The 22,518-nt window shown below is 41.9% G+C and overlaps 1 protein-coding gene across 1 annotated transcript in view; it reads right to left on the bottom strand.

Moving 5' to 3' along the window:
* Positions 1–15,463: 15,463 nt before the first annotated feature.
* The window catches only part of lrsam1 (leucine rich repeat and sterile alpha motif containing 1), a 36,709-nt gene continuing 29,654 nt past the window's right edge, over positions 15,464–22,518 (bottom strand). Inside the window, exons 23-25 of the mRNA XM_079512603.1 lie at positions 20,808–20,886; positions 19,405–19,580; positions 15,464–18,468 (exon numbers count right to left, since the gene is read on the bottom strand). Of these exons, the coding sequence (XP_079368729.1) occupies positions 18,346–18,468; positions 19,405–19,580; positions 20,808–20,886 (378 nt within the window). The 3' untranslated portion in view covers positions 15,464–18,345. The remainder of the gene's footprint in view (positions 18,469–19,404; positions 19,581–20,807; positions 20,887–22,518) is intronic.

Here is a 22,518-nt window from a genome sequence, read left to right as displayed (position 1 = left end):
CGCCGGGCTCGCATCGATCCCCCACCTCCACCCCCTCCTCGTCTCGAGTCCCTGACAGCGTCTGCCGCTTCGGCTCCGCTTTCCTCCGCCGCGCCAACCAGGCCGACCATCCGCCCATATAACGAGTGGACCATCGCCGGGCTCAGAAGGGCTCTCCTGGAGAGGAACGAGCCACACTGTAGAACGGCCAACAAAGGCCAGCTATTTACGTTGCTAATCCAGTGCTCCACTCCAGCACGTCCGGCAACAACAACAGCGGCGCGTCCCGATGACGTCATCCCGGGTCCTTCCACCAGACGACGCGTCACCAGGAGAGAGGTCCCTGCGCTGCCCGTCCACTACAGTCGAGGTGAGCAAACCATCCGCAATAATAATAATAATGATGATACTCACAATACTCCCCATGCTTATCACATCATTACCGGTCAACACCTCCCACCTGTACCTCCAGGCCGGTCCATCCTAAGCCGCCTCGGACCTCCAGCCACCCAGTTCAGACTACCTTTACCTCCCCCCCAGCATACCTCTCACCCCCCCGTGCCTGCTCCCCCCTCTTTCCCCTCTTTCAACCCCCCCCCCCCCCCTCCCAAGCCTTCCTCGGAAGGCTTACATCCCCGTCTTTGCAGGCTTCACTGTCATCCAACCCCCCTGCACACTCCTCTCACCCCCCCCCCCCCCAGCTCTCTCCTTCTCCCCCTCAGTCCCCCAGGCCGCTAGCCAGCCCTACGCTCCCAGGGCCACCGACCCGAGCTGGCTAGCACCTCCCCCACCTCAGGGTGCCCAGCTGCCCCAGAGCACCCTTCCCCCCTCCCTCCCCCTCCCTCCCCCCCCCCTCCCCCATGTCTCTCCCCCCCCCCTTTTCTCTCTCCTCCGCAGCCGCTGCCGTGATGCCTTCAAACGCACTCGCCCTCAACCCACCTCCCGTGTCAACCCACCTCCGTCAGCAGATCCTACTGGGTAATGATATTGACCTCTCCTCCATCCTCAAACCCTCCTCTCACTCCTTCCTGCCACGAGCTATTGACTGCGGAGGGTTTTCAATAACCCTCCGCGATCTCACATCCTCCTCATCAGCCCACTCCCCCCTCACCCACACAGAATTCACCCTAGCCTTCTCTATATTCACCGACGTCATATGTTCCCAGTACCCACACAGGAGGCAAGAATTAAACCATTACCTCTACCTCATCACGGACCTTGCAGCGCGCTTCAGCGGCCCTCTCTTCTATGAATACCACCGACAATTTGCGGCGAGAGCAGCAGCCCGCCTCCAGCAATGGAATGTCTCCACTTCCAAACTCATAACCGGAGCCCCTCACCCCTTCGCCCTACACGCACATGTCACCCTGCTCCTTAAGAGCCTGAAAAGAAAGGAGCCTCATAATCCCCCTCTCCGCCAACCAATCACCTCCGACATCCTCTCAGGATGCATCAATACACTCCGCTCCGGTTATTCGAGCCCATCCACAGATTCCACCCTGGAAGCCATGTTCCTCCTGGCATTTTTTGGCTTTCTCCGATGCTCCGAATTCACCACACCTAACTCCACATTCATCCATAACAAACACCCCTGCCTATCCGATCTGAGCATCTTAGATTCCACCACTATCATTTTCACCCTAAAATACAGCAAAACTGACCAATACGGCAAAACGACACCCATCTACCTGTTCAAACTCAGCTCCTACCTCAGCCCCTACGAACCCCTAACCCGGCACCTCCACGCCAGGCTCTCTTCCCGTGCCTCTCCTCTTGATCCCCTGTTTACTACAGAGACCGGCACCACAGCCACCAGACACTGGTTCCTCTACCATCTCCGCCAGATCCTGACCAAGGCCGGATACTCAGCATCCGACTTCTCCGGCCACTCATTCCGGATCGGCGCAGCCTCCACAGCCTCCAGACAAGGTATCACTGACCACACCGTCCAACTCCTAGGGCGCTGGTCATCACAAGCATACCACGCTTATATCCGAACAAGCGTCCAGGACCTCAGAGCCGCTCACGGATCTCTGGTCCTGTAAATGCTCCATGATCGCTTCTCGATCAACATCCATCTTTTGGGGTCTCGGATTGGGGGCGTGTCCTCGCACAGTCAGGACGCCCGCTACTCAGACCCCATGCCAAACACCCAGGGTATCCTACCCCCCCTGGAACCCGGCCTTCGTCCACCACCTCCCCCCCCCACAGAGCTTGCTCTACAGAGCTCGCTCTCATCCTTCACCTCCCCCAGGGGCTTAGTCTTCACTATCATCCCTCCCCCTCACCCCCTCCCCCCTCCTGTAACGCCAACTCATCCATGTCTCCCTCACCCCTCGACCATCCCCCCCCCCCCTTTCACCTATCACCCAGCCCCTCGGAAACTACCCTTCATCCTCACTCCCCCCCTCCTTCCCCTATTCCCAACCCCTCATCCTCCTCCCTTCCCCCCTCATCCCCACGGACAGTCCAAGGCCATCCCACGCATATCAATAGCCATCCCACGCATATCAATATGCACGCATATCAACATGCACCTCATTTCTATCATTCCTTTTCATGTTCCTCCTCTCTTCTAAATAAACGCTAAACCATGTCAAACGATGTTCGATTGAATGTGTGGTCTGTACTAGTGAAATGGAGTTGGTACAACGTATGTTCAGGAGGAAGGCCATGCCTACAAGCTAAGATCGGTGACCTCCCCTGCCACCATGCCATGCTAATTCTATTCCTAGCCTCAGGTATCTAGCTACCTCCTTCCCCACAGCTACAATCAACTCCACCACTTACCTGCCATGACTACCGATGCCAGCTCCACCCTCGCCACTCACCGAGGCCCTGCTGCCATGGCAACTGTCTGGCTCTCTGCCCTATCACCACCCTCGCTCCATTAAAGGGAAGAGTATATATGCCAGCCTGTTCCACTTGTCACTCGTGCACCGTATCTCGTACCCCTCCCTCCCTCCCTCTTCTTTACTAACTCTCGTTCTCCAGTTTCAGGTTCCAGACGGGGGTCTCGGATTGGGGGCGTGTCCTCGCACAGTCAGGACGCCCGCTACTCAGACCCCATGCCAAACACCCAGGGTATCCTACCCCCCCTGGAACCCGGCCTTCGTCCACCACCTCCCCCCCCCACAGAGCTTGCTCTACAGAGCTCGCTCTCATCCTTCACCTCCCCCAGGGGCTTAGTCTTCACTATCATCCCTCCCCCTCACCCCCTCCCCCCTCCTGTAACGCCAACTCATCCATGTCTCCCTCACCCCTCGACCCTCCCCCCCCCCCCCCTTTCACCTGTCACCCAGCCCCTCGGAAACTACCCTTCATCCTCACTCCCCCCCTCCTTCCCCTATTCCCAACCCCTCATCCTCCTCCCTTCCCCCCTCATCCCCACGGACAGTCCAAGGCCATCCCACGCATATCAATATGCACGCATATCAACATGCACCTCATTTCTATCATTCCTTTTCATGTTCCTCCTCTCTTCTAAATAAACGCTAAACCATGTCAAACGATGTTCGATTGAATGTGTGGTCTGTACTAGTGAACTTACACCTAGAAACCCCATTCAAGCCTACTTAGGTTCATCTTACGGTGGACATGTTTGCCTGAAAAGGAATCTTTGAAATGTTTCATAGTTTTAGAAATATAGTGCTTTCAAATTTGAGAATTTTACAATGGGGCTCAATGGCAGATATTGGCATGTCAAAAAAGCACTTTCACCTAGAAACTCCATTCACACTTTTTATAATTAGTGTGGTTGCCCTAACAGGGCAACCAGACTATTGTAATTGTAACACTTTATTATTATTTCACTTTCTAGAGTAACCCTAAATTTCAAACTACTACTCCTCCCACAGTTTTGACTGTACGCACTTGAGCTATATGTCAAATTGACCGGAAAAATCGGGAATCGATATGTTCTATAGTTTAATTGATATGAATTTATTAGTGATTTAAATTTCCCCATTGACATGAATGGGAAAGTGCTAAAAATCACATTCAAGTATTTTTTCCTCAGAGACTGTAAGGGCTATAGTTACAAAACTTGGAGGGATAATTCGTAATACTTACGAAAATTAATTCACTTATAATTATATCGGTCGGCCTCATGGTGGCGCTATAACAGCCCACTTTACGTTTTGGCTTATAACTCTTGCACCGTAGGTTGTAAAATCAAAATATTTTTTTCCCTGGATTCCTTGGGTCATGACGCATCTCCCCATATAGGCCACGCCCATTTGCGTCATGATAGATTTTCCGCCATTTTGAATTTTCTCCAAAACACACTTTTGGCTCCTCCTCCTACAGATTTTGTCCAAATCTCACAAAAATCGGCACAGATGATCTCCGGACCTATCCGATTAAAACACCAACTGCAGAATTTTGGTAGTGCGTATCGTTCGGCCGTAATCGTCGTCCGAAGTTAGTAGGAGGGGCCTATATCACAAAAAATGCCATAAATCACGAACGGAATGTCCAATCCATCCAAAATTTGAATCACATGTCGCGGGTGGTTGAATCAACCAAGTACCAAAAGCAATTCTATTTTCATCCATAGGGGGCGCCGCAAATGCGAGAAATGTAACCGTTTGTCGCAAAAACATGATTTTTGGGGGATAATTCCCCTCCGAATTACTTACGCATGATCGCAGGGGTGCCGTGACATTGTAATTGGCTGGCAATATTAGTGGGAGGGGCATATGTAAGCCACTGCGGCAACCACACTTTGCAATTTTTTAAAATTGCGACCTTTCTAGTTCAGCTTACTGTGGAGACACATGCTGGAACTTTTTACTTTGAAATGTTTTGTAGTTTCTGAGTTATTTAACTTTAACGCTCAATGCATTCTCAATAGCAATAGCACAAACTTTGGCATGCTACTAGTCCTACATACTTACACCTAGAAACCCCATTCAAGCCTACTTAGGTTCATCTTACGGTGGACATGTTTGCCTGAAAAGGAATCTTTGAAATGTTTCATAGTTTTAGAAATATAGTGCTTTCAAATTTGAGAATTTTACAATGGGGCTCAATGGCAGATATTGGCACGTCAAAAAAGCACTTTCACCTAGAAACTCCATTCACACTTTTTATAATTCAGCTTATTGTGGAGACACATGCTGGAACTTTTTACTTTGAAATGTTTTGTAGTTTCTGAGTTATTTAACTTTAACGCCCAATGCATTCTAAATGGCAATAGCACAAACTTTGGCATGCTACTAGTCCTACAGACTTACACCTAGAAACCCCATTCAAGCCTACTTAGGTTCATCTTATGGTGGACATGTTTGCCTGAAAAGGAATCTTTGAAATGTTTCATAGTTTTAGAAATATAGTGCTTTCAAATTTGAGAATTTTACAATGGGGCTCAATGGCAGATATTGGCACGTCAAAAAAGCACTTTCACCTAGAAACTCCATTCACACTTTTTATAATTCAGCTTACTGTGGAGACACATGCTGGAACTTTTTACTTTGAAATGTTTTGTAGTTTCTGAGTTATTTAACTTTAACGCCCAATGCATTCTCAATGGCAATAGCACAAACTTTGGCATGCTACTAGTCCTACATACTTACACCTAGAAACCCCATTCAAGCCTACTTAGGTTCATCTTACGGTGGACATGTTTGCCTGAAAAGGAATCTTTGAAATGTTTCATAGTTTTAGAAATATAGTGCTTTCAAATTTGAGAATTTTACAATGGGGCTCAATGGCAGATATTGGCATGTCAAAAAAGCACTTTCACCTAGAAACTCCATTCACACTTTTTATAATTCAGCTTACTGTGGAGACACATGCTGGAACTTTTTACTTTGAAATGTTTTGTAGTTTCTGAGTTATTTAACTTTAACGCCCAATGCATTCTCAATGGCAATAGCACAAACCTTGGCATGCTACTAGTCCTACATACTTACACCTAGAAACCCCATTCAAGCCTACTTAGGTTCATCTTACGGTGGACATGTTTGCCTGAAAAGGAATCTTTGAAATGTTTCATAGTTTTAGAAATATAGTGCTTTCAAATTTGAGAATTTTTCAATGGGGCTCAATGGCAGATATTGGCACGTCAAAAAAGCACTTTCACCTAGAAACTCCATTCACACTTTTTATAATTCAGCTTATTGTGGAGACACATGCTGGAACTTTTTTCTTTGAAATGTTTTGTAGTTTCTGAGTTATTTAACTTTAACGCCCAATGCATTCTCAATGGCAATAGCACAAACTTTGGCATGCTACTAGTCCTACATACTTACACCTAGAAACCCCATTCAAGCCTACTTAGGTTCATCTTACGGTGGACATGTTTGCCTGAAAAGGAATCTTTGAAATGTTTCATAGTTTTAGAAATATAGTGCTTTCAAATTTGAGAATTTTACAATGGGGCTCAATGGCAGATATTGGCACGTCAAAAAAGCACTTTCACCTAGAAACTCCATTCACACTTTTTATAATTCAGCTTACTGTGGAGACACATGCTGGAACTTTTTACTTTGAAATGTTTTGTAGTTTCTGAGTTATTTAACTTTAACGCCCAATGCATTCTCAATGGCAATAGCACAAACTTTAAACTAGTCCTACATACTTACACCTAGAAACCCCATTCAAGCCTACTTAGGTTCATCTTACGGTGGACATGTTTGCCTGAAAAGGAATCTTTAAATGTTTCATAGTTTTAGAAATATAGTGCTTTCAAATTTGAGAATTTTACAATGGGGCTCAATGGCAGATATTGGCACGTCAAAAAAGCACTTTCACCTAGAAACTCCATTCACACTTTTTATAATTCAGCTTATTGTGGAGACACATGCTGGAACTTTTTTCTTTGAAATGTTTTGTAGTTTCTGAGTTATTTAACTTTAACACCCAATGCATTCTCAATGGCAATAGCACAAACTTTGGCATGCTACTAGTCCTACATACTTACACCTAGAAACCCCATTCAAGCCTACTTAGGTTCATCTTACGGTGGACATGTTTGCCTGAAAAGGAATCTTTGAAATGTTTCATAGTTTTAGAAATATAGTGCTTTCAAATTTGAGAATTTTACAATGGGGCTCAATGGCAGATATTGGCACGTCAAAAAAGCACTTTCACCTAGAAACTCCATTCACACTTTTTATAATTCAGCTTATTGTGGAGACACATGCTGGAACTTTTTACTTTGAAATGTTTTGTAGTTTCTGAGTTATTTAACTTTAACGCCCAATGCATTCTAAATGGCAATAGCACAAACTTTGGCATGCTACTAGTCCTACAGACTTACACCTAGAAACCCCATTCAAGCCTACTTAGGTTCATCTTATGGTGGACATGTTTGCCTGAAAAGGAATCTTTGAAATGTTTCATAGTTTTAGAAATATAGTGCTTTCAAATTTGAGAATTTTACAATGGGGCTCAATGGCAGATATTGGCACGTCAAAAAAGCACTTTCACCTAGAAACTCCATTCACACTTTTTATAATTCAGCTTACTGTGGAGACACATGCTGGAACTTTTTACTTTGAAATGTTTTGTAGTTTCTGAGTTATTTAACTTTAACGCCCAATGCATTCTCAATGGCAATAGCACAAACTTTGGCATGCTACTAGTCCTACATACTTACACCTAGAAACCCCATTCAAGCCTACTTAGGTTCATCTTACGGTGGACATGTTTGCCTGAAAAGGAATCTTTGAAATGTTTCATAGTTTTAGAAATATAGTGCTTTCAAATTTGAGAATTTTACAATGGGGCTCAATGGCAGATATTGGCATGTCAAAAAAGCACTTTCACCTAGAAACTCCATTCACACTTTTTATAATTCAGCTTACTGTGGAGACACATGCTGGAACTTTTTACTTTGAAATGTTTTGTAGTTTCTGAGTTATTTAACTTTAACGCCCAATGCATTCTCAATGGCAATAGCACAAACTTTGGCATGCTACTAGTCCTACATACTTACACCTAGAAACCCCATTCAAGCCTACTTAGGTTCATCTTACGGTGGACATGTTGGCCTGAAAAGGAATCTTTGAAATGTTTCATAGTTTTAGAAATATAGTGCTTTCAAATTTGAGAATTTTACAATGGGGCTCAATGGCAGATATTGGCACGTCAAAAAAGCACTTTCACCTAGAAACTCCATTCACACTTTTTATAATTCAGCTTACTGTGGAGACACATGCTGGAACTTTTTACTTTGAAATGTTTTGTAGTTTCTGAGTTATTTAACTTTAACGCCCAATGCATTCTCAATGGCAATAGCACAAACTTTCAACTAGTCCTACATACTTACACCTAGAAACCCCATTCAAGCCTACTTAGGTTCATCTTACGGTGGACATGTTTGCCTGAAAAGGAATCTTTGAAATGTTTCATAGTTTTAGAAATACAGTGCTTTCAAATTTGAGAATTTTACAATGGGGCTCAATGGCAGATATTGGCACGTCAAAAAAGCACTTTCACCTAGAAACTCCATTCACACTTTTTATAATTCAGCTTATTGTGGAGACACATGCTGGAACTTTTTACTTTGAAATGTTTTGTAGTTTCTGAGTTATTTAACTTTAACGCCCAATGCATTCTAAATGGCAATAGCACAAACTTTGGCATGCTACTAGTCCTACAGACTTACACCTAGAAACCCCATTCAAGCCTACTTAGGTTCATCTTATGGTGGACATGTTTGCCTGAAAAGGAATCTTTGAAATGTTTCATAGTTTTAGAAATATAGTGCTTTCAAATTTGAGAATTTTACAATGGGGCTCAATGGCAGATATTGGCACGTCAAAAAAGCACTTTCACCTATAAACTCCATTCACACTTTTTATAATTCAGCTTACTGTGGAGACACATGCTGGAACTTTTTACTTTGAAATGTTTTGTAGTTTCTGAGTTATTTAACTTTAACGCCCAATGCATTCTCAATGGCAATAGCACAAACTTTGGCATGCTACTAGTCCTACATACTTACACCTAGAAACCCCATTCAAGCCTACTTAGGTTCATCTTACGGTGGACATGTTTGCCTGAAAAGGAATCTTTGAAATGTTTCATAGTTTTAGAAATATAGTGCTTTCAAATTTGAGAATTTTACAATGGGGCTCAATGGCAGATATTGGCATGTCAAAAAAGCACTTTCACCTAGAAACTCCATTCACACTTTTTATAATTCAGCTTACTGTGGAGACACATGCTGGAACTTTTTACTTTGAAATGTTTTGTAGTTTCTGAGTTATTTAACTTTAACGCCCAATGCATTCTCAATGGCAATAGCACAAACTTTGGCATGCTACTAGTCCTACATACTTACACCTAGAAACCCCATTCAATCCTACTTAGGTTCATCTTACGGTGGACATGTTTGCCTGAAAAGGAATCTTTGAAATGTTTCATAGTTTTAGAAATATAGTGCTTTCAAATTTGAGAATTTTTCAATGGGGCTCAATGGCAGATATTGGCACGTCAAAAAAGCACTTTCACCTAGAAACTCCATTCACACTTTTTATAATTCAGCTTATTGTGGAGACACATGCTGGAACTTTTTTCTTTGAAATGTTTTGTAGTTTCTGAGTTATTTAACTTTAACGCCCAATGCATTCTCAATGGCAATAGCACAAACTTTGGCATGCTACTAGTCCTACATACTTACACCTAGAAACCCCATTCAAGCCTACTTAGGTTCATCTTACGGTGGACATGTTTGCCTGAAAAGGAATCTTTGAAATGTTTCATAGTTTTAGAAATATAGTGCTTTCAAATTTGAGAATTTTACAATGGGGCTCAATGGCAGATATTGGCACGTCAAAAAAGCACTTTCACCTAGAAACTCCATTCACACTTTTTATAATTCAGCTTACTGTGGAGACACATGCTGGAACTTTTTACTTTGAAATGTTTTGTAGTTTCTGAGTTATTTAACTTTAACGCCCAATGCATTCTCAATGGCAATAGCACAAACTTTCAACTAGTCCTACATACTTACACCTAGAAACCCCATTCAAGCCTACTTAGGTTCATCTTACGGTGGACATGTTTGCCTGAAAGGGAATCTTTGAAATGTTTCATAGTTTTAGAAATATAGTGCTTTCAAATTTGAGAATTTTACAATGGGGCTCAATGGCAGATATTGGCACGTCAAAAAAGCACTTTCACCTAGAAACTCCATTCACACTTTTTATAATTCAGCTTATTGTGGAGACACATGCTGGAACTTTTTACTTTGAAATGTTTTGTAGTTTCTGAGTTATTTAACTTTAACGCCCAATGCATTCTAAATGGCAATAGCACAAACTTTGGCATGCTACTAGTCCTACAGACTTACACCTAGAAACCCCATTCAAGCCTACTTAGGTTCATCTTATGGTGGACATGTTTGCCTGAAAAGGAATCTTTGAAATGTTTCATAGTTTTAGAAATATAGTGCTTTCAAATTTGAGAATTTTACAATGGGGCTCAATGGCAGATATTGGCACGTCAAAAAAGCACTTTCACCTAGAAACTCCATTCACACTTTTTATAATTCAGCTTACTGTGGAGACACATGCTGGAACTTTTTACTTTGAAATGTTTTGTAGTTTCTGAGTTATTTAACTTTAACGCCCAATGCATTCTCAATGGCAATAGCACAAACTTTGGCATGCTACTAGTCCTACATACTTACACCTAGAAACCCCATTCAAGCCTACTTAGGTTCATCTTACGGTGGACATGTTTGCCTGAAAAGGAATCTTTGAAATGTTTCATAGTTTTAGAAATATAGTGCTTTCAAATTTGATAATTTTACAATGGGGCTCAATGGCAGATATTGGCATGTCAAAAAAGCACTTTCACCTAGAAACTCCATTCACACTTTTTATAATTCAGCTTACTGTGGAGACACATGCTGGAACTTTTTACTTTGAAATGTTTTGTAGTTTCTGAGTTATTTAACTTTAACGCCCAATGCATTCTCAATGGCAATAGCACAAACTTTGGCATGCTACTAGTCCTACATACTTACACCTAGAAACCCCATTCAAGCCTACTTAGGTTCATCTTACGGTGGACATGTTTGCCTGAAAAGGAATCTTTGAAATGTTTCATAGTTTTAGAAATATAGTGCTTTCAAATTTGAGAATTTTTCAATGGGGCTCAATGGCAGATATTGGCACGTCAAAAAAGCACTTTCACCTAGAAACTCCATTCACACTTTTTATAATTCAGCTTATTGTGGAGACACATGCTGGAACTTTTTTCTTTGAAATGTTTTGTAGTTTCTGAGTTATTTAACTTTAACGCCCAATGCATTCTCAATGGCAATAGCACAAACTTTGGCATGCTACTAGTCCTACATACTTACACCTAGAAACCCCATTCAAGCCTACTTAGGTTCATCTTACGGTGGACATGTTTGCCTGAAAAGGAATCTTTGAAATGTTTCATAGTTTTAGAAATATAGTGCTTTCAAATTTGAGAATTTTACAATGGGGCTCAATGGCAGATATTGGCACGTCAAAAAAGCACTTTCACCTAGAAACTCCATTCACACTTTTTATAATTCAGCTTACTGTGGAGACACATGCTGGAACTTTTTACTTTGAAATGTTTTGTAGTTTCTGAGTTATTTAACTTTAACGCCCAATGCATTCTCAATGGCAATAGCACAAACTTTCAACTAGTCCTACATACTTACACCTAGAAACCCCATTCAAACCTATTTAGGTTCATCTTACGGTGGACATGTTTGCCTGAAAAGGAATCTTTGAAATGTTTCATAGTTTTAGAAATATAGTGCTTTAAAAAAAAAGAGAGAAATATATAATGGGGCTCAATGGCAGCTCTATGGCACATCAAAAAGTCACTTTCACCTAGATAGACTGGGTCCGTTTCCCAAAAATATGAACCCCGAAGGCAAATCGTGTTAATTTATTACATACATGTTTTCTAGGGGTATTAAGGTCTGCTGAATCCAAATCTGCTGTATGTATAACTCAAAAATGGCCGCTAAGCCTACAAAATGGACCATTTAAAGATGGCGGCCACCACTGTGCTGAAACATAATAAATATATGTTTGACTAAATAAGGTAGAAAATAGACTGAAATATCATGTTTTATGTTTTCATATATGGGGAATACATTGACATATTCATATTTAAGATCAATTGTGAAGGAACCACTTTTATATCATTTATATTGTGAAAATTGGCCTCTTTAGTAATTAATAATGTTTTATTTATTTATTTTATGATGAATAATTGCTTCAAGCCTTAATTTGTGTTTCTGACTTGTATTTGCATGCAGCAGAAAGTTCATGGCAATATGAAGTCATCCAAGGCAAGTGATAAGCACATCCTTGTATTCCTCTAATGACCACTTCAGCTCCATCAATTTGGGATACAGTGCCTCGTCCACAGTCAGAACGACATGCTGCTGTTCCATTGCATTGGCAATATGGATCACTCGCTTTACAACTGTGTTCAGTGTATCGAGTTCAGATGCAGGAGCCTGTATAATAGGTACCCAACTGTAGTTTTCTCAGGGTTAACTGTGCTTGCCTGTTGGTTGTAAAATGTCCAGGATGGCATTGGTGTGTGAGATGTCCTTGACACGATGAAGGCCATGTCAGCAGCATGTGCTTTCTGCGCTGCAGGACATTCTTCAGGTGATTGTGTGAAGCAGTCAGCTGCCATCACACCACCAAATGGGCGCTCTGTGATTCCGCTTTTTGGTGCAGGTATGATGTAATTCATTGCCTTGGGGATATCTAAGCTTTCTGTCTTAGAATAAAGATCAATTCCATTGAGAAGATCACCTTCAGGTCGACCGCATTGCCAGGCAGCCACTTGAGTGGCATGGCATGTGCCTTTTCCATCCAGGGTACACTCATTAATGTCTATGTTGTCAGTTGAGAAATGAACAAATCGACCCTTAACTAAATTTTGCGGACAGCACCATCATCCTCCATGCTCTCCAATGTCTTTTTAGCAAGTGCAGTGTCAAGTTGGATTACCTCACGATACCTCATGACATGACTTGCGTGGTGAAACATGTTAACCAATTATTTTGATCTTGTAGCTTGATGAAGGGTACTGGCCATTCCTATATGCTTTGGAGTGAGGAATGTGTCTCCACTGGCTGTGTACATGAGGTCCTGAGCAATGCTGATTATTCTCAACTTCTGTCTTGCTTCATGTTATCATTGCCCAGTTCATCGTCATTATCAAGTAGTCGCTGACCACCTAGCAATAAGTTAAGGAACATATACAGGCTGTTAGGTAGCCTATTGCTCTCTCCTCACTGATATCAATCCCTTTTGGTTTTGGATGTGACAGCATGTCACCATGGATCTTCAATGCAACATGAACCATGTTCAGAAACATATCCTGTTCCTCATGGAATGAAGGAATGACTCTATTGCAATTGGTGGTGTCATCTTTCATCATTGCTGACAGTGGAAGATGCCGGAATTTTGATGGAACCATTACAGTACGAGGTTAATTTCGAGGGTGATCCTGCAGAACAACAAAATCATATATGCCCTCAAGTTGATTGGCTAATTTATCCTTGAATGTATTCCGCCGACTCAGAAAAGGTGGTATATCTAGCTGACTCTCTTGAGCTATGTCACAGTACCTGTCCCACACATCTACAAGATCCAAGATATCGGCTTGCTTTGCTGTCTGTTCAAGCTCTTGGCAAAGCCACACTAATGGCATCTCTGTGCTCTAAAGTGACATATTGGCCATGCGATGAGCCCTACGTTCAAATAAGACAATGCAACTCCGGTGATATTTTCCATCTGCAGCTGTAAGATCATTTACACAAGCTAGTCGAACTCTCAGGATTTGATCATACTTTGCTGATTCTATTATTCTCCTGATGACTTTCACTTCTTGTATGAGATGAAGTTTCTCTTTTTTATCTTGTTGACAAAAGATACACTGCTTCCAATCAACTGGAGATGTTTTGCTCCGTAAACTAACATTTTGCAGATTGGCATTTGATGTGGATGCAGACGAACTTTGGTCTTTTCCTTTTTTCAATCCAGCCTTCTTTAATAATTCAATGTTAGTTTTACTCATGTAATTAGATCGACAGTTCTTATGCCATAATACTGATTGCGATGAGTTCTCAAAAAGTATTTCAAGTCGATTGGTTGCATCTCTGAAATTGTCATTATGTAATTTAGAACGGAGTTGTCTAACACTATCAACAGAGTGGAGGCCATCATTACTAACTGTCATGAGCTTTTGCTTATTGTCTTTCTGACATATGATACACAACTGTGGCTCCAATGACACCTCTTGAGTATTGTCCATTCCCTCAGCCATGTTTTCTGACAACAGCCAAACTTGTGTACAACCTGTGTGTACAATTTGTGTTCAACGTCAGGTACTGTGAGATAGACTCAAGATTGCACAAATATCAGGTTCTTTAATGGCAAGTAAAACAGTTCAAGGAGTAGGCAGAGACAGAAACGTGGGCTGCAGGCAAAAGTTCAAATAAAAAAAGGTCAATCAGCGAGGCTGTAAGGGATAGGGCAAAAATCGTAGTCTAAAACAAGCAAAAATGTCTTGAGAGCTTGATGTAGAGAGCTTGAGAGCAGAAACAATCTGGCAAGCTGGTCAGGGAGAGGCTGTGACTTAAATAGGGCTGGCCTGATGACGGTCTCCAGGTGTGTTCACTCTGGCAGAAGCTCCAGCCACACCCAGAACTGTGTGTGTGTGTGTGTGTGTGATTGTATTGTTTCTTTTTTCTGCAGCTGAGCAGCCTTTCTGTGAGGTTCAGCTCCTTCTGAGAGAAGCAGCAAGGTGTTAGTGGCTGATATTTGAGTTAGGCCATCTGTTAAATACCACATGCTTGCTATATGCTTTTTGAGCAAGTATTATGGAGTTGGTTACCTTTATATAATGACACATTTATGTATGTAATAATTGGGAACATATAAGTTATCGGATAATGTTGAAAAATATTCACCAATAAATGACAATTTTAACATATAACATATATGAGTTTTATGCAATTTACTCACACTTTATTTGAAATCTGAATATTTAATTGGATTCCCCATATATGAAAACCTAAAAAGAAATTAAAAAAAATAAGTTTCAAAAAGATGCTATGTAATATATTTCAGTATAGTGGTGACCATCTTTAAATGGTCAATTTTGAGGGCTTAGCATCCATTTTTGAGTTATACATACAGCAGATTTGGATTCAGCAGCCCTTAATACCCCTAGAAAACATGTATGTAATAAATGAACACGATTTGCCTTCAGCACTTTAAATAAGCACATTTTCTGAAATCAAGCCTAAACTCCATTCACACTTTTTTATAATTCAGCTTACTGTAGAGACACATGCTGGAACTTTTTACTTTGACATTTTTTGTAGTTTCTGAGTTATTGGAATGGAGGGTCAGATCAACATATCCGCCTGGGTGAGACTGCTTGTCTGTCCTTAATCTTTATTGTATATTAAAACACAGCATTCTGGGTGGATATGAAAACATGAAAAAATTAGTTTATTTAAATTGATTTTTATTTAATCCAAATACAACTATTCAGACATTTTGGAATCGCTCCCACCTGACACATGCATGTACTAATGAGCAAACAAAATAACACAAAATAAAAAAATAAAAGTTAATAAAACCCTATAGTCTCACATTGCCAGACTTTTGCCTCTCGCTCAATTTTCAAATGTTTCGTCATACAGTCTGGAGGAACAGAAGCTCTATCATGAGTAGGCCTAAGCGATAAAGCAGAAGTGGAGCCTTGTCTTTACAGTCGCACAAGTTTATCATAATAGAAATAGAAATCATCTAAGCATAATATAGCTTCATTTCAGGAGGTGTAGTTCCAGACTCTATAGCTACAGTATAGCATTCAGAGATTATGGAATAGTTGTCTTCCTACGCGAGACTAATAAAACCCCAACCCACTTTAAAACACATTCACTGCCAGGTATTATAGCTCAGTGCCTCCCAAACATTTTAGCCTCCGATTTTATTTTATTTAGCACACTATAAAACAATTCAATAAAACATACACAAAATCATAAAAAGGGGAAGTGCCATGAGGCAATAAGCCCAGGGGGCTTATACGAGGACTCTAACTATAGAGGGTATGTGCATGCATAACGTGAATGGCAGATCGAGTGGCAAAGTGAGTGACAAAGTGAATTTGAGGTTGTTTAAAGTCATTTCATGCAATCAATCAGATGTATGGGCTGTCAAGGCCATTTTTGCCACATCTTTGCCATTCCGGGTATGATGATGATGTCATGCTCATACCCTCTAAAGCCTATAAGACACAATAAAGACATTTAGAACAAGATATAAAGAATTTCCAAAAGACATGATTGCAGTATAAAAAAAATATTTTTATACTGCATTCATGTCTTTTGGAAATTCAAAATACTTGGTAATCTAAGACATCCACTCATAGCGCGCGCGGTGCGAAGCATTTATTCATGAAATTACTGAAAAAATTAAACCCAAGCTAGTGAAAATAGCCTCACAAGGATGACAGTAATTGAGCCTTGTAAGCTAGATCTGCTCATGGTACTTGTAGATCTGCGATTTACACTACTTTTAAAACATTTATTTTGTAATTTATTGGAATTTTATTTATATTATTGAAAAAATGAATGTTTTTAATTCATTTTTTATTTCTTTTTTTTTGTTTTATTGAAAAAAAGGGACCCATAAAAATAAATGTGTCCACGACCCACTGTTTGGGAAACAGTGTTCTAGCACTTCAAAAAAAAGAAGAAAAAAACAAAAAACTGAAATGATCTATAAAAAAAAACACAACTAAATAAAACAGAAATTAATGCAAAATCACCATAAACTCCACGACACAACCAGGGGGTCGGAGTTCAAAGTTCAGAGGTGAAGCTGCTACATGGAATAAAGATCGTTTAGACACATTTATAAATGTTTGATATGACACTGTGATGGTGTGGTGTGGTGACACACACATGGGTTTATCGTTCATAAATATGTCGCTATGGCGACACACACATGCATGGGTTTATCATTCATAAATATAAATGGTAATTCAATGGTGCATTTATATATGGTGCGCTTACATAGATAGTGCATTACATTCACCCATTCACACACACACACACACACACATGCATACACCATTACATAGATTGTGCATTACATTCATCCATTGTCATCCATTCACACACACACATTCATACACAGAATACGCAGAGAAAATGCACACACGCACGCACACACACACAGTCACACACACATGCACGGCAGTATAAGGGTTAGAACATGGACCAACAGTCTATTTGTATTTTTTTTTTTCCAGAGAAAGGCACAACTGAATGTTTTCAGGAATATTATGAACCATTATACTGTACGTCACTTCATTCTCATTCTCAGTTGATTATTAGTATTATATTATATTTGTAGATTCATAAATATTCACGAGGTGATGGTAGAAGTTTTAGTAGAAGTTGTAATTAGTTCTGATAGATTAGATTAGTTCTGATTAGGCATGTAACGATATATATTGATATAAACTATCTTTAATACCTTGGCCGCTAGCGTGAATTCATTCATTCACCCGTTCACCGCCAGCATTTTCCCCGTGCAACCCTTATTTTGAAGAATCCAAAAACCGGAACTGGATGTTACTTATGTGACTTACTATGTGTGTTTTTATGGGGTCGGATATGATCGATTGCTCGGAGCTAACAAAGGCTTACCACAATCATTAGTACATTGGCTATGGACCGTCGAATAAAGCTTGTTTTGACCAGAAAAGCCATCTGATAGGAGTTTGAAAGGAACAGAAACAGTGGGTGTGGATGCGTGCGCCGCTCAAGATGGCGCACGCATAGTGACGCGTAGTGGTGGGAAGAACCCAGAATAACCCAGAATAAGGCGAGGCCAGGGTATTGATGCAGACTGAAAAAGTCATTTGCTACAGTATTGAAAATAAAAATAAGAAAATACTGGATTTGTTTAAGAGAAATAATAATAATAAAAGATTTTTCGTTCATTTGTCTGGAAAATAGTTTTGTGTTTAAAAAAATCGTGAAAAATCGTATCTTGAACCATGGTGATTTGAATTGTATCGAGAGTTGAGTGAATCGTTACATGCCTAGTTCTGATAGAATAGATTAGCTCTGATAGATTAGATTAGTCCTGATAGTTTAGATTAGTTCTGGTAGATTAGTTCTAATGTGTTGATCTACATAGTGATACATAGTGATTCAATTGTGATATATTCTAACGCATAGAGTTAGTTGTGATATATTCTAACGCATAGAGTTAGTTGTGATAGATTTTTCTAACGCGTTGCTCCAGGCTTCCTCGACATAGAGTTAGTTGTGATAGATTCTAACGCGTTGCTCCAGGCTTCCTCGACATAGAGTTAGGTGTGATAGATTCTAACGCGTTGCTCCAGGCTTCCTCGACACAGAGGACAGTTCTGCAGCGCGTCGCTGCAGATCCGACAGCAGCAGACGTGACCACATGGCAGGAAGATGACTTGAGCCTGGAGGACAGAAAACACAACCAACCAATCAATCAATCAATCAATCAATCAATCAAACAATCAACACACACACTCTTCCTTCAAGGTTGGTGAACCAATAGGGAGCCTCCGTCCGTCTCCAGCGGTAGATTAGATCGCCTTCTAGGCCCAGAAAAGCATAGGTCTAATCCAGACTTAATTCAAGAGCAGGCCCAATGGACCTCGAGACAGCTTCGCGCTCACGTATCACAGCACACACACGCTCAAATTACTCCACATTTTACACAACACTTGCTAGGTACTCTGGCACGGTAATTGGCATATTACCCCCCTCCCAATGTCTACACACATTGTACAGTTAATATAAAACCCTTTTATTCAGGCACGTTGCAACCACCTCTTTTGGCCATTAGGACCCCCTTACGCAACGTCATCATACAGCGACGCGCTTCTTACAGACGCATATTTTGATGCAACGCAGCTCCACAATGCATGCGGTCTGCGACGCAACATAGAGACGGAGGGAGAGAGATACTGACTACCGCAACAGAGAGGGACAGACACAGACACAGACAATCTTTATACTACGTGTGTCTCCTGCTGAATATTTATTTCTTTATTACACCACACCGTGTGGAATATCTTTGACTCTTTCACTCTGCACGTGTGGGTGGTTGGTAATGCCAACATGCAATTGAATATACTGGAAGCGGAAGCGGTCCTTGGGGCCAAAAAGGATTAACATTTTGGCTTTCATATACTCTTCATATCTTTCTTTTTTTCTTTCCCCTCATGAGGGCCATGGGCCAGGGCCTAAATACATAGAGCTTAATCTGTTTCTGACAATGCACTGAAATTCTAGTGAACTGCCAATGGCAGGACATGTGAAGTTCTCAAACCACACACCACACACCACACACACACACACACACACACTATATACAGTAGAGTACTCACCACAGTCTCCATGCACACCACACACTCGGAGCCCCCCGGAGCGTCCAATGGACTGGGGGCCGACGGAGTGACGGGGGTCCCGGGGGTCGAAGGAGGGCTGGGGGTGTGGGCAGGAGGAGAGGCAGAGGGGGATGGAGCACTAGGGGCCGCTGCCTCTGCCGTTTCCTCTTCAGCCTCTGGGGGGACACAGGGATGGGACCGAGGTTAGGATAGTTTCGGATTTTTCATTATTAAAACACCCCACAAAAAGTTCTGAAGCTTAACTTTGGTTGATTATATCTCCCCTTTAATAAAACCAATCGGTACTGTATTTTATATCGTTTTCATTGTTGATTATGATTAGTCACCTTTACAACGAGGTACAGCTTGTTTTTTAATTTTTTAATTTAACCTTTATGTAAGTGAGAATATACTAATGTAGCAACCTGCGAGATGTTAACACATTAATCGCCCGGGGGAATTAAGGACCATTCAATCAGAGCGCCCATCAATTTATAGCGACGGAGCACATTTAGCGACGCACCAGGTGCTATCCCGGATGTAGCTGAAGTAGCTTGATGTAGCCAAAACACTCCCATGGCGATCGACAACAACGGGAGGTATGATTAATTCTAACACGACTAGTGACGGGACCGTGATGGGCCGTCTAACACATAATCACCCCCTCAGCACCCCACTTCCAATGCCACTGACCTGCTGTATAATGGCGGTCAATGAGAGAAGTTATTTACGGGCGTTAATGGAGGTTAAACTCTTTACCTGCCAAGAACGAGGCCAAAGGCTCAGCCTCCCAAAGACGACTTGGATGCGTTTTAACTTTTTATGTTTTTATTGAATTGCGAAAGATCTCGGTCTTCACTATCATCTGGTTAGCTCCCGGTTGCTATAGCTATCGATAAACAGGCAATGGACCAGGAACAAGATGGTCACGCCCATAGACTTCAATGATAACTGGATTTTTAAAACCCATAAGATATCCGAGGATTATATTTCCCAGATTTCGGTTTTCATCAAAACAAGCTTTATTCACGGATAAAAATAAAGACAAATCGGTGCGCTTCCTCTGGAAACTGCCCTTGGTTGAGGCAGTGGGTGCTCAGCTTTGAAAATAACTTAACTCATAAAACAACTATAGAAAAAGCGGCACTCCAAAATAAAAGACGCAATACTGGCTCAGATGCAATTTCTCATGTTTATTTGCGAACCCCGACGCGTTTCGGCAGAGCCTTCTTCAGAGCAGACTAAAAAGTGAAAAAAATACTTTTTGGTCTGCTCTGAAGGCGGCTCTCCCAAAACGCGTCAGCGTTTGAGTATAAATGAAGTAATTAAATTAAGTATTTTTACCTTTAGGATTACAAATGAAAGTATCTTTACCTTTCGGGGGAAATTAAAGTATTTTTTACCTTTTGGAGTAGAAAGGCGTTGCTGCTGCTTGGCCCAGTCCAGAAGTGCCATCTGTACGCCCACTTCACTGATCCCCATCTGGTGGACAAAATGTGTTACTACACTGACACCATCTGGTGGACAAAATGTGTTACTACACTGACACCATCTGGTGTTCAAAACGTGTTACTACACTGACACCATCTGGTGGACAAAACATGTTACTACACTGACAACATCTGGTGGACAAAACATGTTACTACACTGACAACATCTGGTGGATAAAGCATGTCTTTCTTAAAGGGATAGTTCAGAATGTTTTGACTTAAGCTCTATAGCCAAATTCCAATACCCAAAATCTCGGCCACTCGCTCACTCCCACTCGATCACTCGGGGTCATTCCAGCTTGACCCGGAAATGGTTAACGTTCCGATTGTTAAAGTGCTCCATCGAGGAGGCGAGTGGAGTCGAGTGGAGGAGCCGAGTGGGCTCTCCGAGACTGCATAGAGCGAGTGTACATCAGGTGCAGGCTCGGTGGGGTATGTTGTCTCCTCGCGGCGGATTTCCGCATCACGTGTACATGTTTTTTTCCTTCTCCAGTGACTTCTCAAGTCCGCCTCCTCCACATGTGGCACAGAAAACACTGCTTGAAACCCGATACTATGCACCCCCCCCCCCCCCACCCACTAGCTGCCGGCCGCTGCGGCTCTGAGTCAGCGACGCTGACCCAACACATGCACACACATTAAACTAAATAGCTTTGCTGTTTGTTGAAGAGACACATTTTCGCTGAATTAATAGAGCTTCAGAATGATAAAGTAGCCTATAGCCTACATATGTGAAAGTGAAAGGACCACAACAAGCCACTGGCTTTATTGCGTTGTGTGATATAAGCATAATAAAAGTAGGCTATATTGTGCGCACCTCAAAAGCTATAGTTAATTTCTCTCTGTGCATGCCTGAATGCACAGACTGCTATGAATGACGGTGACAAAAATGTATTTATTTATATGTGGACTGAACTGAATATTTAAGTCAGAGAGACTACCTAATTCCTGTTATAGTGTCCGTTATTTGCAAAGACCGTCGGAGGAGGGACTGTAGGAGGAGGGGGGTGATTTATACGAGCAAAAAGGAACGCGGGCTGCGGGCAGGTCAGGAATTCCCTTCACTGTGCTTCACAATCATATAATATAAAAGTGTGCGCATCCTGGCGCTTATTCACTATTTCAGGAATAAATAGCCTTGCACATGTTACCAATACATACACATTGGCCTCGGTTACATGCACAATATGATGAATTGTCTATTATGTAGACTGTACGGCTCTGGGTTCGGAGTTCCAGTGATCCAGCTGTGTGACACTATATTGTTCCACGGTCCACCACTTTTGCTTTGGCAATGTAAGCGTATGTTTTCCCATGCCAATAAAGCCCTTTGAATTGAATTGATTCACGTCATAAGTGATAGCGGAATGTGCCGTCGCTTTGAAATGACAGCGTAGTACATTCCGATTCTAGAGGCAAATCCACTCCACCACTCTGTCCTCGCATCGAATCCTCTCCTCCTCCTCTCCTCCTCGCTGGGGGCGGAGCCGAGGAGCGAGTGGAGGACGCGAGGGGAGTGAGCGAATGTGAAAGTTGCGGTATTGGAATTTGGCTTGAAATACTTGCAACTGTAATTGATTGCCCGAGTCCTGTGGTGGGAGTTCCTGCTCTGGTTTTGGTGAAT

This window comes from Electrona antarctica, assembly GCF_951216825.1.
Source record: "Electrona antarctica genome assembly, chromosome: 10".
Classification (NCBI taxonomy): Eukaryota; Metazoa; Chordata; class Actinopteri; order Myctophiformes; family Myctophidae; genus Electrona; species Electrona antarctica.
Note: the sequence above shows the minus strand (reverse complement) of the source record. Positions and strands in the feature narration are given on the sequence as shown.